General features: G+C 52.1%; 1 protein-coding gene across 5 annotated transcripts in view; it reads right to left on the reverse strand.

Annotated features, from left to right (window-relative positions):
* Positions 1-15,716, reverse strand: part of Phactr3 (phosphatase and actin regulator 3) — a 219,832-nt gene that overhangs the window by 70,616 nt on the left and 133,500 nt on the right. For all 5 annotated transcript variants that reach the window (XM_021152545.3, XM_021152538.2, XM_029474384.2 and 2 more), the window contains exons 2-3: positions 9,551-9,712; positions 5,770-5,847 (exon numbers count right to left, since the gene is read on the reverse strand). In XM_021152545.3, the coding sequence (XP_021008204.2) occupies positions 5,770-5,847; positions 9,551-9,712 (240 nt within the window). The remainder of the gene's footprint in view (positions 1-5,769; positions 5,848-9,550; positions 9,713-15,716) is intronic.

Genomic DNA, 15,716 nt, shown 5'->3' on the forward strand with positions numbered 1-15,716 from the left:
TCTATTAACCTGTCTCTTTAATTAGCCTAACTGAGGACAGGTTGATGAACCTGACTTGTCAGAGATTCTGTTACCACCACCAGGGTGGCTGCTGCGCCTGAGACAGGTGAATTTGAGGTGGAACCTGTCACTCTGAGCCCCTTACTGCCCTGTGGGGTGGGGACAGGGGTAGCTGTTCACTGCTGAAGTGGACTCAAGCCTGAGAAAGGGCCCATGTCTGCTGTGATTTACAGCCATACCTCATTATCATCATCATCACTATAACAAAGCTGTCCCTGAAAGGCCCAGGGACCCCCAGTCCCATCTACCACTGCAGGACTGCATTGCCTGTATCAGTGCCTGCAGCTCGGCAGTCCAGTGGTCCTGTTCTGGGCTATGCACAGAGCTCCGGCCCAGAATCACACTCAGTAAGAAGCTACAGTTCCCAAAATAGTCCTGGTGGCAGGGCCTGTTGCTAAGAAACGCTGGGTGGAGCCAGGGCAGTGTGGAGGTGGGGCTCCTGCCCCTTCCTCTGTCACGGGGTCAGCTGCCTCCTCTGGCCAACCTTTGTCCCCATCATTGCTCATCTCCTCTCAGAGCTGCAGGGGGAAACACAGAGATGTGCATGCTTTATACATGAACTTCTATGAAAGGGACCTGACACAGACATGCACAGAAACACGCATGTGCATGTTCACAGTGGGAACACATGTGTGCATGCCAGGTAGTATGCATGCAAACACACAGAAACCAGGCACACTTTTCCAGGGTTCCACTCCCCTGAGAGCCTCGTGACACTCATGTCGATGAGCACAGCACTAACGTAATACGCATCTTATAAAACACCCAGTGCCATCGGCATAGGACAGTCCTTAGGTCATCGAAGAAAACATCAAGTCGATGGGTTGCAGAGTAAGGGAAGGAAGCCATTCAAGGAATGAGTATTGTCTGCACTAGAAACGGGCAGGACCCTGTTCCTAATCAAGGAAGTGGGTTGGAGACAGTCCCAGACATCGGGGAGGCAGAGTGGGAAAAGGTCACCTCTCCTCATAGCAGCTGTCTGACAGTGCCACAAACAAGGTCCCAGCATACTACCAGCCCATGTAAGGGGGTACTATGCAGCCCAGCACACTAGCAGCATGGTGGAGATGTAAGGGACAGGACCAGGGGACTCGTGATGTGCATTTGTTAACCTTGGGGCAGAGCTCACACTCCTGGCCACCTGCAGGATCTTTCCTACCAGCCATGTTCTGAGGCAAGCTCCAGGGAACATGTGAGCCCGTGTTCACTTGCAGGCGTGAGCGTGAGGTGCATGACATTCTGAGAAGACAGCAGGCAGATTTCATTGCTAGGCAGCGAGCTCTTGTGTCTACTAAGGCTTCTGGGCATGTCTGGGGACGTCCTGTCCTTAGTCAGGTCTTGCCTCCCTCTCAGTACCTCCTGAGCTGCCTGGCTATGAAGTCTGGCCTCAGTGTGACAGGCTCCATGAGGGCAGTCGACCACAAGGGGGCACCCACGGCTGCATATTGCTCCCACTCGCCTGGGAGAAGGCAGAGCTGAGCCAGAAGAATCCATAACCCACAGCCAGAAAAGCTGTCCCCACACACCTATTCCCACACCCACAGCCACTACGGGGAAAAGAGGAGGCGCTGTGATCTCCCCAGTAGTCTGTCTCACACTGACCCCTGCTGGGCTCCTGAGCTCCTAACCTGGGAAGGTGCAGCAGTTTCCTGCTGCCATGAGAATCCTGGGGGTGCCAAGTCCAATCCAGGCAAAAAGGCCTCCTGTGCTCCTGGCCCCAAGGAACTTGGCTCCTTTGGAAGGGTCAGCACTTCACCCAGTGCTCTGCACCCAGCCTTTACATGTTTTTCATGTTGTGTATTTAAAACAAATTAAAAGACTCTGCCCCATGGGAGTCCTGAGGAAAAAGTGCCCTGCCTCTAAAGCTAAACCTGTGTGGTTCTTGTCCTTGCCGCCTGAGACACTTGGTTTTGCTCACAGACAAGGACCAATTCCCTGAACATTCCCAGGCCCTCTCCCTGGGACAGCCTGGCCATGTCCCTGTCAGCCCACCCCTAGCACATGCATATGTGCAAGAGGGAAGAAGAGACATTTGCATCCAAGTCCCTTCTCTCCCTTGCTGCCCTTCAGCCCCTTGCCTTCTGGTCCCTTCCCTGAACCCCTGCATCCTGGGACCTGGTACTCACTGCTCCTGGGGCTGCTAGTGACTCTGTCTCCAACATTCAGGACCAGGCGCTTCCCTACCTTCTTCTCTGTAAAAAGCTAGAGTTGGCTGGGAAGGCTTATCAATGTGTGGCCCCTAGAGTGCTTAATTTAAGCACTCCTGATAGCAAAGGACTCCTGAAAGGGCCCAGGGAGGCACAGAGCACTAGCCTGCACACAGGAGTCTTCTTCTAGATTCCATGTTCAGTGTGGAACAAAATTAGCTTTCATGTACTTCTGTGTAACCAAACGCAAAACCAACCTGGGCTCCTAACTCATAAGCAACATCTCTCAGATCTCCTGTCCCTCAACCCCCATGACATGGCCTCCAAGTGCCCCATGTGTGTCCTTCTATACCTTCCTTGATTCAGTTGCTATGACTTGTATTTGTAGGGTCCCCTGATGCCTGTGTCCCTCTGCGCTGGGGGGTGGGACCATGTCTCAGAAGCTAGTATGTCTGTCAGCTAATAGAGATCTTGGTACGTAGTGGGCAGTCCATAGTCACTGGCAGCATCTAAGACCGCTTTGGGCCACTCTGATTCTTGGCCCATTCCCTCTGCAAGACTGAAAGGGTGGTGGTGTGTGGGAGGCGGGCTGGGCCCAAGCCAGCCTTCCACCTGTTTCCATGTCCCTGAACTAAGAATGGATCTCATATCTTTAAATGGTTGGGAAGGGAACCAAAAGAAAGATAATTGTTCGTGATTCATGAAAAAGGTTGAAAATTCAAATCTTCACGCTCATAAATGAAGCTTCTTGGCACACAGTCATGCCTGCTCAGTGTGTGTTTTCCTGTGGCTGTTTCTGCCTCAGTTGAGCAGGGGTGGGTGGATGACCACAGCAGACTGCTTGCCCTGCTGTGACCAAACGGCCCCCACAACACTGGTAGAAATTTAAGTCCTAAAGTCATAGGCTAATGGCATTTAGAAACTTAACCCAATAGTCAGGTGACTGGGAAGTGGTGGTGGGGCGGGGGGGGGGGGGTGGTTCTGTGAGGTCCTGAGAATAGAACCTAGAGTTGGAGAGACCCTGAGACTGAGGTGGATAGTTCTCATGCACAGTATTAGGCACCTAATATCAGCTCACAAATGTAGGCTGTCTTAGCAGCTAATCACCATAACCAAATCTAACCCAACAAGGAACTCTTTATGGGGACAGGTGATCTGAGTTACCATTCTTCATGCTAAGAAAGGCAGCGTTGTGTGCTGGTTGCTCTGGAGGCTAGAGATGGCTTGCTTCCACCTTGGGCAGTCAGCAAACAGAGAAACCTGGCTAGAAGCAGGGCTGAGCTATAAACTTCAGGGCCCTCACCTCAGTGAACCGCATTCTAACATATTACCTACTGTCTAAGCCCCTCGCGCCTTAACTCTGTGTTCAGACGCCTGACTCTGCGGAGCCATCTCATTTCCGATCCATAGCAAAGGTCACTCACTGTCAGAAGTGAGCATTCTGGAACCACACCCTTGAATCTCCAAACTGGGAGCTAAACAGACCTCTTTTCTTTATAAAGCTATCCTGCCTCTGGTATTTCATTATAGTAATGAAAGACAAATATAACCCCAAACCCTAAAATATTTACTATCTTTTTCCTGACAAGCTTAGCTGGCTTCCTTCTAACTGTATCTATAAGCTGGTAGGCCTGTGGTGTGGCTTTGAAGACACTCCACCTCAGTCCCACTGGCCTGGCTGTACCTGAACACTCTCAACGGGCTCTGGTCCAAGTTTACCCATCTGACACAATGGAGTTTAATGAGGCTCATGGCATTCCTCCTAGAAGTTTTCCTTTTCCACTATTCAAACTAGAACGTTATTGTTGGCCAAAATCAAACGCCCATCTTTACTTCCCCCTTATTCAACGAATATAACATTCTAAAAGTATACAAGTCTTATATTTTTGGTTGTGAACCTAGCCTTTAACAGCTGAGCCATCTCTTCAGCCCTATACAGTTCTTTTTATTTCCCTGACCCAAGAACTAAATGAATAACCTGGGGCTATAAAGACAGAACAGTCAATAAAGAACCTGCCCTGTGAGCATAAAGACCCAAGCACAGATCCCCACAAAGAGATGGGCACGGTGGTGAGCCATGTCACCTGAGCACCAGGAAGGCAGAGATGAGGAGATCTATGGAGCTCACTGCCCAACAGCCCAGCTGAATCCATGAGAGACTTTGTCTCATAAAAGGCTGAGAGTGAGCAAGACACTAAAAGCCAACCTCTGACATGTGAGCATGTGCATACATGTGTATGTGCATACATGTGTATGTGCACAAACACAACCCTGGATACTATGAGGACCCATTCCAAATTAAACCCACTTCGTATTTCTCCTCAGCATTGACAGTCCACCAACTCCAGGAGAGTCAGAGTGGAGCTTTCAACATCTTCAGGCCACAGGCCTTGGGCCATGAGGCCATGGCTTTCTTTTATGTGGAACACAGCACTGAAGGCATTAACCAATCACTATGGCTGATTGCCCCCTGAACATAGTATCATTACAATAATATATTCCAAAACTCAGGAAGGGAGGCAACCTAAGGAGCGAGGCCACACTGGTGCTGTGGGCTTCAGCCAGATCTTGTTTATTTCATGGGTTCCCATCCTAACTCCTGGTTCTTGGACCAAATTGCAGACACCAGTGAAAGGAGAGACGGGAGTTGGATGCATTCACACAAGCACAGTATATCTCCTCACTAAGGAGGCGGGAGCTTGCTCAGCCCAGAGAGATTTTAGAAGAAGGAGGGATTATGAGTTGGTCCCATCAGTCGAGATTTACAGATGCAGAGACCCACAAAGTATTAAGCAAGGGTCAGGATCTGATGGGACCTCAACATGGTGAGAGAAAGCTAGACTTAAGTGTGGAGGTCTCCAATGCCTGGTGCTGCGGACATTGACCAACCTGAGCACAGAGACACAGTCCTGAAAGCACAGTCTGGATGAAACCTGCCTGACCAACACTGGGAGGATCCATGATTGCACTGGGCATTCACTTGCGTGCCACAGCTGTGGGTGGATCCCACATTCATGTCTGCAAACTGGGGGTGACATTGACATGCAAAGGTAAGCGATGCAGAATGCCTTGCCCTGCCCGACAGTCAGAAATGTTAGCCATGGGACCCTTATAGGTGCAGTCTCCATTTGTTCAAATTGAGGATCTAATGTGTGAGTGTCAAGAAAACTTGCACTCAAATTAAAAGCCACTTAGAGACAGACAAGATGTTCAAGGAACTCCTTCCACATGTCCCCTGGTGGATGGTCACTAGAAATGGCCATGAAGGAGTGGGTACCCTGCTACCTCAGCTCCTTACTGAAGCCATTGATCCACCCTTGAAGGCTGACCTGGAGAACAGTGCTCCACATGAATACAGGATGCCCCTCCCTTCCTCTTACAGATTTCCTGAGTTTGGGAGACTTCAAACTTGACAGGCTTTACCATGGGCCTCATGTCATGGTCCCCTGGCTCCAGTCCAGTCCACGGGACCCATATCCCAGAGGCACCCTGGGACTCCAGTGAGTGCCTTCTATGCCCTGAGTCCCACTTATGTCTGCCACCCTCCCAGAGACCCCCTTACCTTGCTCCATCATCTCCAGCAGTCCCTGCTTGATGAGTTCCTCCCGGCCTTGCCTGCCAGCCATCTTCTTCTCCAGCGCTGCAGGGCACAGAAGCATCTAATTAAGTCACAGCCCAAAGCACTGCAGGCCCACCACACCACCGCCATGTGTGCTTGGGTGAACAGGAAGAGACAGGGAGACAGCAGATGTCTGAAGCTGGGGACCTGTCCACTGCCAGAGCCTGGGGTGCGGCAATTTCGAGTTTATTGCCTAAGCCATCTGCTAAGCGATAGCCTAAACTCCAGCCAAAGGAAAGCCAGTTCAGGGCCCTGTTTGAGAGATCACTTCTGCAATGGACTTTCATGATACCTTCCTTGACTCTGGATCCTAGATAATAGTCACATCTACCCCTCTGTGACAGATGAGGAAGAGCCCTCACTGCACCCCAGAGCTCAGGGTACACTTCTGTTGCTAGTACAAGCACTTTTCACCAACTGTCCATCAGCACATCTCTCCTGAGAAAACATCTTCCAGCCAGCACAGAATACCAGCACTCAGAGGATCCACCCCCAGAGGCATTCTGGCTAACACTCTTCTGACCACCCCTGGGGCGTTTCCAGAAGGTATGCTAGGACATAGGACATGCCTGTCCTGCCTCAGGTCCAACCCAGAGCCAGAGGGACAGGGAGAGGAACCACACCTTGCAATTCTTTCCTTTCTTATTCTGACATTACCCTCCTTGTGGCCTCCCACCCCAAGGCCAAATCCACCAGCAATGGAGACTCACCTACCTTCTCCTCCAGACTCTACCTCCCAGCCAGGGTCTCATACATACATACACACACACACACACACACACACACACACACACACACACACACCTTTCATTTGCCCACAGATGAACCTTAAATAGTTGCTTAGATCTTGATACTCTCTTTGAGAGTCCAGCGTAGAGCCTGCTGGTTAGTGGGGTCCCAAAGCCACTGGCTATGTGAAACACTCTGACAGGTGGTTAAGAACACGGCTGGCCCACCTGCCAGAGCTTGGAGTGCCCACTAGGGCTGACAGTGCAAATGGTATGTTCTAAAGTGTTTACTGAGCATGGATGTCAAGCCCTGTTCTGAGTTCCATGCTGGGAGTACCTGGAGGAAAACCCAATCTGTGCCCGTCCTCATAGAGGCTGGGATGACAAGGCCTTCCACACTTTAAAGCTGATCTCACATTGACTGAGCACCTACTGTGCACACTGTGTATTGGCAGAGCTTTGAGCAGGACAGGTCTGGTCTCTACTTGTGACCAGCAGTCCTGGGTGGCAGAGAGGACAAATGTGTCGCATAGAAGTGTGGAACAGAACCAGGGAAGGGAGTCTATTGGAGTCACCTGCATGAAAGACAGACAGGGATACAGGATGCTTCAGGAACAAGACACTTTCAGCTGAGTTCCGTCTGTAGCCTCAACTTCCAAACCAATTTCCAAGTTATCACTGGTGTGGAGGAGGGGACAATGAGGGTGGATTGGAGGACAGGCTGAGGGGGGTGGACAAGCTGAGGGGTGGGGAGGACAGTCTTATGGAGAGAGGAGGAGAGAGGGTCGGAGGCACTCAGGTTAATCCTCCTTTGATCATCTCTGGGGTTTTCCTACTGAGCAGGCTAGAACTCAGAACATGACCTGCTCAGCCTCAGGTCTGACTGATGACCCAGAGTCAGAACTTTGCCCTTTAAAGCTTACAGGTCTCTGCCTCATCTCATCTTAATGTCAGGACTGGACATGTTAAAATCTACAGCATCAAAAAGGAGGGAGAGGCAGGCTGACAGGGAGGGGATGCAGGCTGAGGGGAGAGGGGGAGGCAGGCTGAAGGGGAAGAGGAGATAGGCTGATGGGGAGGGGGATGCAGGCTGAGGGGGGAGGGGATGCAGACTGACAGGGAGGGGAGACAGGTTGAGGGGGGAGGGGATGCAGGCTGAGGGGGGAGTGGAAGGCAGGCTGAGGGGGAAAGGGGAGGCAGGCTGAGGGGGAAAGGGGAGGCAGGCTGAGGGGGGAGAGGGAGGCAAGCTGAGGGGAGAGGGGAAGGCAGGTTGAGGGGGGGAGGGGAGGCAGACTGAGGGGGGAGGGGGAGGCAGGTTGAGGGGGGGAGGGGAGGCAGGCTGAGGGGGGAGGGAGGCTCCTTCGTTGGGGTGTGTGGGAGGCAGGCTGAGGAAGAAAGGAGAGGCAGGCTGAGAATAAGGCTAAGGTGATATACCTGTGCTGTTAACTAATTTAGGTTAGGAACCCAAGGTATCACCTTGAGGGTCTTTGATCCCTTCCAGGGTCCCCAAAGCAGCCTGACAACCCCAGGCAGGACCAGTGCTGCAGAACCTTGAGGCTCAGAGCCACTCACCCAATCTTGTCCCTTTTCCAATTCCATGCACCTAAAGGTCACAGAGGTCACCTGCCCCAGCTCCTGGCCTTCTGTGCACTGTAGCCCTGTGGCAGGACCCTGGGGATGGAGCTCTACTTTCTTTCTACTTTCTGCTTTCTACTTTCTGCCCGGCACACTTGAAGTACTTATACATTCTTAAACAGTTCATCCTGTTTTCATTCTTGTCAAGAGTAATTTGTCAATCAACTTCTTGAGTGATTAAGATAATTTGGTAAGTTGCATACACAAGAATGAACACTGAGCCCTCTGCTGCTGGCATCCCTTGCCCCTCCCCCAGGCTGGGTGCAGCGAGTGTCTGGGCTTTTGTTTCCACCGTCCTCCAAGCCCTAGGCACGTGCCTCTTCAGAGCTGAGCAGGAAGCTGGGGCCCCTGGGACCCCAGAGGCAATAGCTTGAGACAGGCACTTGCCAGGCATGTCCCTGGGGGCTGGGACTAACTCCACGTGTACAGCAACCTCACTAATTGCTTACAGCTGCAGCTAATAGGCAAGGGGCTCAGAGGGAGGGCCCTGAGGCCCAGGCTTCTTGGCTTCTGGGGTTGGTGGCTCAGGTCCCTGGGCTTAGAAAGAGGCCAGGGTTGGTGGTCAGTGCTCAAGAGCCTGCCAGCGCTCCCTGTCCTGGGTGAGCAGCCTCCTCTCTGAATCATTTTCTCTTTCAAAGGAGGGGTCCCCTGCTCAGCAGCGCCCGATGCTGTGGCCTCTGATTTGGTCATTCCATCACGGACATCATGCCACAGTGCAGTTTTGGGATGCAGATCATATGGCCAGTGCTGGGGAGAGCAGAGGCAATTAGACAACACAGCACAACCCTACTTCCCACCAAGCTGGGACTGGCCTGATATAAGGGTGCATTACAAGTGAGTGGGGAACCTTCTGGATCTTTGGGTAGGAGGTGGTGGGGTGAGCATCCCTGGATACTGCTTAGACGCTGGGGAGCAATCCTGCCTGCTCACAGAAACTGCACCATAGCATGGATTGTGACCCTTAGAATACCACAGGCAGATCCTAGGCGCAGTGAGCACCATAACCAGGTTCCTGCTTTGTCTGAAGCATGGGGGTCGGGGGGGGGGCGCAGGGTCATGACTCAGTCATTTGTGAGCTGAGGGCTTGTGCACTGTGTGCTCTGTGAGCAGGGATAGCAGTCCTTGAGGCTGGAGAGATGACTCAACAGTTAAGAGCACTGCTGTTCTTCCAGAGACCTGGGATCAGTTTCAGCACCCACTTTGGCAGCTGGCAATTGAGGCTGTGGTTGACCAAGTGTGCACACCACCCTGTGCTGACCCCACTGGGCAGTCAGTGAAGTACAGTAACCAGAGAGGGCTGGCAATTCTGTGTGGTGTGGAGACCCCTGGCTTGTGCCACCCTCGTCTCACCAGGGCCTTACCTGACGTCGTCTGCTTCAGTTTCTCGTTTTTCTTTTTCCTCCATTTCCACGGTTTGAAGATCCTGCCCAGGGTGGCCAGCTTGCTGTTCCTCCGCACAGGGGGAGTTCGAATCCCTGAGACCAGAGGCTCTGAGCGTGCTGGGGGAGTTTGGTCCATCTCATCTGTAAAGTGAGAACAGGGAAGGGTCTCAAGGGATGATTTCAGGCTCCTGGGGACTTCAGTGATCATCTCACCTTAAGTGACCTCTTAAAGCATACAGCTTAGGGAATTGACAAGGGAGTAGACCCTCCCTGGGCCTCCTCCTGGCAGAGTGCATGCAGGAGGCAGAGTAATTCATGAAGGGTGGGATCCACCTTCCTCCCATTGATACCCTTTCTTCATAGCAGCTGACCACTTGCCCTTCCTACCTCCTTGCCACAGTGGTCTAATGGCTGTCTGACTGCATGATGAACTAACTCCCCTCTGCCCCAGGACCTTTGTGCATGCGGTGCCTACTGCCCATGCTGCATTCCTTTCCAGATTTCCTCTACCTTAGCCAGGGACAGCCAAACATTGTCATCTATAAATGTGTTGGGCTGTGCCCATAGCTCTCCTGAGAGGCATGCCTAGTGTGGACTGTGGATTAAATACAAACATAGGATGTAAATGTACTCAGATAAGATTTTTCCGCAAGGAAGTCTTTACTCTCTTCCTGTGGAGACTGGGTTGAGCCCTTGGCTTAAGCACTATGTATGGAGGCATGAAGGAACCACAAAGTCCTCCAAATCACCTTTCACCTCTCGCCTAGTCATCAGCTCTCCAAGAGCAGAGCACAGACCAGGCCCAGCTGCAGACCACACACAGGCCTGCCCATCAGGCCACCGCAGGGAACAGATGCAGAACAAGCCTGAACCATTATGGGATGAAGGGAAGTATCTTTGCCCTTGGGTCATTCTGGCTTGTGACTTAAAAACAGGTGCACACAGTGGAGGGTGCACATAGATGTTCTGGGAAATTCTAGGTAGCACGGTGTGCCATGCTAGACATAGGTAGCATCCTGCAGGTTAGCCTGTTTCCTGTGGTCATGGTCTGGGTGAGGTGTTCCTGGAATCCTGGTCTCCTATTCGAGGACCTGACATAAAAGCTAACTGGTATTTGCAAAAGTAGTGAAGGAGCTCTACTTAAGCAGAGGGATGCAAGGGAAGAGCCGGTCCCACAAGTCAAGGACCCAGTAACACTATCTTGGATTCCTTTTGTGGGCTCAAGAGAAGGAAGGACCAGTTACCGAGAGGCACATGAGTGCTGTTCTCTATTCTGACAAATTAGGTCGTGTAGTCATTTCTCTACTGTGCATGCCCATTCCCATAATGCACCAGATTTTGTGCATGTCCAATTTGGCATAGGCATGAAATGATAGACATGGGGCTCTTTTTGTCCTCACTTTTGAGGATATACTTTGCTTTACTGTGAAGGCATCCCCCAAATGAATTCAGATAGGATCATGCTTCCTAGGCTCATACCTGGACGTAAAAGTATATTGTTAACTTTGGTGGTTGTCAAGGGAGGAAAACCAGCCCTCCTTCAGAGAGGGGTGCATGTGTACCCTGATACAAGCAGGGATATGAGGGGGGCTCAGAATGCTAGGAATACTGTTTGTTAAGGGTGTGTATGTGGATAGTTCAGGCAGGTAGCGGAGCTGGGCTGCCAAATGTGTTACTAGAAGAGGGCTGTGTATAACCCAAATAAGTGCCCTGCCCCAGGTTACTCAATTATTCCCATGCTTGCCTGCCTCAGATCCATGGAGACCCGGCTCCTTCTCTCCCCAGCCAGGGTACAGATGTAGTTGAGGATCGGGTGAATTCATGTGCACAGAGGAAGATAGACCCAAGTAAAATCACTGAGTCAAAACCATGTAAGTGGGCATGAAGATTCACAGAGGCAGAGGCAGGAGGGTTGAAACCAGCCTGGGCTACGTTAAAAATTTCAGGCCAGCCTGAGCTACATTAGGAGTTTCGTGCCAGTCCTAGACATAAAAGGCAGACCCTGTCTCAAAAACCCTGACAAAGATATGTGTGCCAAATCATGCCATACATGCTACTTCTGTGTGCAGGACGGTGTACAGGCCCAAGCTGGTGAGTGCAGAGCATGCATTTGTAGAAAATCAAATGCTGGCTGTGGGGGCTGTGCAGGGAGGGACACACCCCATAGGATGTTTCAGAGCCTCTGACAAATGTGGCTTTGTTAGAAGCTCTGTTCAGATAGAAAACAAAACTCAATGAACATGAAAGGACTACAGGAGATGACCAGATCCAGAGTGATAACACAGCCATCTGTTCACCCTGGATCCCCATGCAGCTGACACAGCTTAAACAAGACTCGGAGCACCACCCTGGAAGACCCCTCCCCAGCTTTGAGGACCCCTCCCCAGGCAAAGATGCTGTCACTTCTAGCAATGAGAAGGACCTGAGTCCTGTCCGTGTTTGTGGATGCAAGCTTCCCCTGTCTCTTGGGAAGAAATTGCAGGCCTGACTCCACATGCTGGACTTTGACCAAAAGCCCCTTCACAGCACCCAAGCCCTGACACCATGTTCATGACCATACTGCCACCCTGATCACCCCATAGCCAGGGTTCCATTCGCCACCAGGGAAGGGCTGAAACTCTTCTCTAAACAGACTCGAGAGCCTTCGCAAGGTCTGCCTGCAGAGCCTGGCAGAGCAAAAGCATCGGACTCTGGGAGGAGGCCTGACAGGGCAGGAGCCACCCTTCAGAATCCAATGGGTCAAGAGCCCCAAAACAAAGCTTTCATCAAGGCTTCTACAGCCCACTGTCCTATTTTCTACCACATTGTGACCCATCTGCAAAGCAGGGATTGCAGACCTCAGACAGGAAGGGTCAGCCTGTGGCAGGTCCTGAAGGTGCTGCAACTGTAGACAGTAAGGACTAGCATGTGGCAGCACCCAGAGGTGCCGTGTCGAAGGCCAGGTTCAACTGAGGAGGGCCGAGTGTGGAGTCAGCGATTGAGCCCTCAGCAGACTTTTGTCTGCCAGTGTTGCCTGGGATGGGAAGGGACAGCACATGGCAGCTCCTGCAGGCTTTCAGAGCAGTGACTTATTGCTTTACTTACTCAGGATGAGCCTAGGGCTGCACCTCCCTGCCACCTTCCTGCAGGTACCACTGACCAATAAGACCAATAAGTAAGAGGGTCCCAAGAGGCCATTCCATACTGTAGTGTCATAGGTGAACCAAACATCTGGCAAACAGTGGGGAACAGAACATATCAGGGACAAGCGCAGCTCAAAGACATATGCATACATGTCAGTCTTGGACCCTCCTGTCATTGCCTCCCCATGGCCACACAGTGCACGCAGGATGCAGACGGTTGGTCTCTCCTTTCCCAAGGCGATCTATCCCATGATGCTCCCCTTCCCCTTTCCTTTTCCTTCCTCCACCCACTGGTGCCAGATGGGTATGGAACTGCCAGTCCGTCGGTCGCAGCAACATTCTTGGCACAACAGGACACAGGATGGGAATAGGCCAAGTCTCCTAAACCTCCAGCTCACGTGATGGAGACATCAGCAGCTGCATTTGACGGCACACTACCTGCTTCCTCCACACCTTGTAGCCTTTATCAGAGGCACACACTATGGAAAGATAATGGAGTCTCAGAGGGGATCTGTAGGAAGGGGAGTCTGGGTGGGAATGTCCATCAAAGTAAGTAGTAGGTCCTCCTCCCCTACCCCCCCCACACCAAGAGACACCATGCAGGCTCTGAGGGGAAGGGCATATGTATGACTCAAGCCTCCTAGCAGCTGTGGCAAAAAGCAGCACACACAGAAGAAATGGCAAATCAGTCGAAGTACTCCATTAATGACCCAGATCTCACCCCAAGATGCCTACACTAGACTTCTACCCATTCCGTGAGCCTTAGACATAGAAAGCCAGTCACTTGACTTCCTGCTCAGCTCCAGCATCGGTGCTCCCTGGCTGGGGGAAGACAAACTGCCAATGTAATCTGTGCCTCACCTCACCCCTACATCACCACTGCCCAACCTTCACAGTAGTGCACACTCGTGGTTGTGTGCCCTGCCACATCCCTGCATCACCACCGCTCAGCCTCCATGATAGTACACACTCACGGCTGGCGCACCTGCTAATATCAGGAGGCCCAGAGGCAACGCTGGCCTCCATCCTGGCTCTGATGCTTACTGGTAGAACAAAGTGCTGGTCATTGTCCTACCATCCCTGTGCCCTCTCTGGTCTATGGTCTGTCACGGTGGGTGGGTGGATCTTCGCCCTTGCTATGACATGTGATTTGCTTCAACATGGGGTGAAGAGGAGTGGACAGGAGGGCCAGCTCCCTTTCCCTCTCCCATAGCATCTCCTCTGCCTCACCCATGTCTTCCTCCTCCTCTAACTTTCTCATTACCACAATCAATACTGTCACTGGCTGGCTGGCTCATCCAACCTACACCTCTAGCCCTCCATGGCCAGCATAGATCTAGGGAAGGGCATCCTGGGTCCCTAACACACACTCATCCTCACCGCATAGGGGAAAGCAAGGGACACTTAGGCTACTAATCAGACTACATTCTTCCCTTCACTGAAGAACTCATTCATTCATTCATTCATTCACCCACTCAACCATTCTGCAAATATGCATTGGCACCAGCTGAGCACCAGGGATCCATCCTATTGACAGAGTACAAAGAGGAAGGGAAGGCATAGAGAGCCTGCCTTCCTGGGGTTGTAGTGACAGGGAATAGAGGCAGTTAGTAGGGAATGGAGTATGTTCATCTACAGAAGATGGTCCACGACATTCTCCATCTGCCTTCATTCCATCCATCGCCTCCCATGAGTGCCAATCATTTGCTTACTCGTGTGTGTTTGCATGATCATGAAAGCCTCCACTCTTCCCACCCTCATCCCCACGGGAAGCTCCAGGAGGGCAGGGTTCTGATGGGGGTGGGGGGAGGGGAGGCTCAGTCCTCAGGGTTCAGGCAATGTTAGCACACTACATGCAAGATGGGCACCTGGGTGATCCTGATCCAGAGTCTGGGCTGCATGCTGACCATGCCAAGCAGGACAGGAAAGGCTGTGCAGAGCTGGGCTACTAAATGTCAGAGAAAATGGGTGTCCCTGCAGAATGGGCTGTGTGGGTCAGAGGGTGTCTCACAGGAGGGCTGGCATAGGAGAAGCAGGACTCCGTGAGGAACTTGGCCCTAATCAACAGTTCACAGGGGTGGGGGTGGGGGGTGTGGGGATGGGGTGGGGGGCTACTGTAGCATCTTTAGCTCAAAAACTCCATAATATGCCATCCAATGACTCACACAGCACAGAACACTTGCTCCCTGTGGCCTCACACCTCCAGGGAATTAAAGAGCTTCATAGGAGAGGGACGAGACAGGCTTGCAAAGGTCTGAAAGCTGTGTACTTGGACCCCTGGCCTCTTCCCACCCTGAGTGTCTCAAACCCAGGGCCAAGTGGGAGATCAGGAGGAGAAAGGTCACCATGCATGCATGTCCTTTATGCAGGTTTGAAATTGCCATCTCTAGCAGAGATGGGTGGAGCATTCTGAACTTTCATATGGGGAGTTCACTCTGCAGGAGAGAGAGCCTTGCTACCTGAGCAGGTGCTGCCCACCGGATGCCCACCTCCACCCCCGTGACTGTGCTGACACACAGGGCATAAGCCATGTCACATCTTGGTAAATACTCAGTCAGGGCCATGCGTGTGTCTACAGAGAGAGGGGACAGGTGAGCATCCGCCTGTTGTCTTCTGCTGAGTTCTCTCTAGGGCCTCTCCCTTGAGTAACAGATGCCGCCTTCCCCTGGCGAGGAGACTCTGGGAGGTGCAAAGGCGTCATTAGTGGGTCCCATTAGCAGGTCTCTGGGTAACACTGCAGTGCTAACTGCTGGGCTGCCTCTGCCACCTCTGAGGCATTAGCAGCTAATTGCTATAACACCAGCTTCCACATTTAGTGGCTGCCTCCCACGTGCCCCTATGCCCCTGTCATAACCTTGAGGCTTCCTTCCCGAGGTTCCCAAGTGAAGGAAAGGCCATGCTACTCTGAAGATTTGTTCACACACAGGTATACGCCTAGCTTCTTGAACAACTCCAGCCTCACCCACCCTACCTGTCTCACCTGCCACACCTCAGGATCAAGGTGGTCCATGCACAGTGCTCAT

This window comes from Mus caroli, unplaced genomic scaffold (genome assembly GCF_978045245.1).
Source record: "Mus caroli unplaced genomic scaffold, Mus_caroli_1 scaffold_2, whole genome shotgun sequence".
Taxonomy (NCBI): domain Eukaryota; kingdom Metazoa; phylum Chordata; class Mammalia; order Rodentia; family Muridae; genus Mus; species Mus caroli.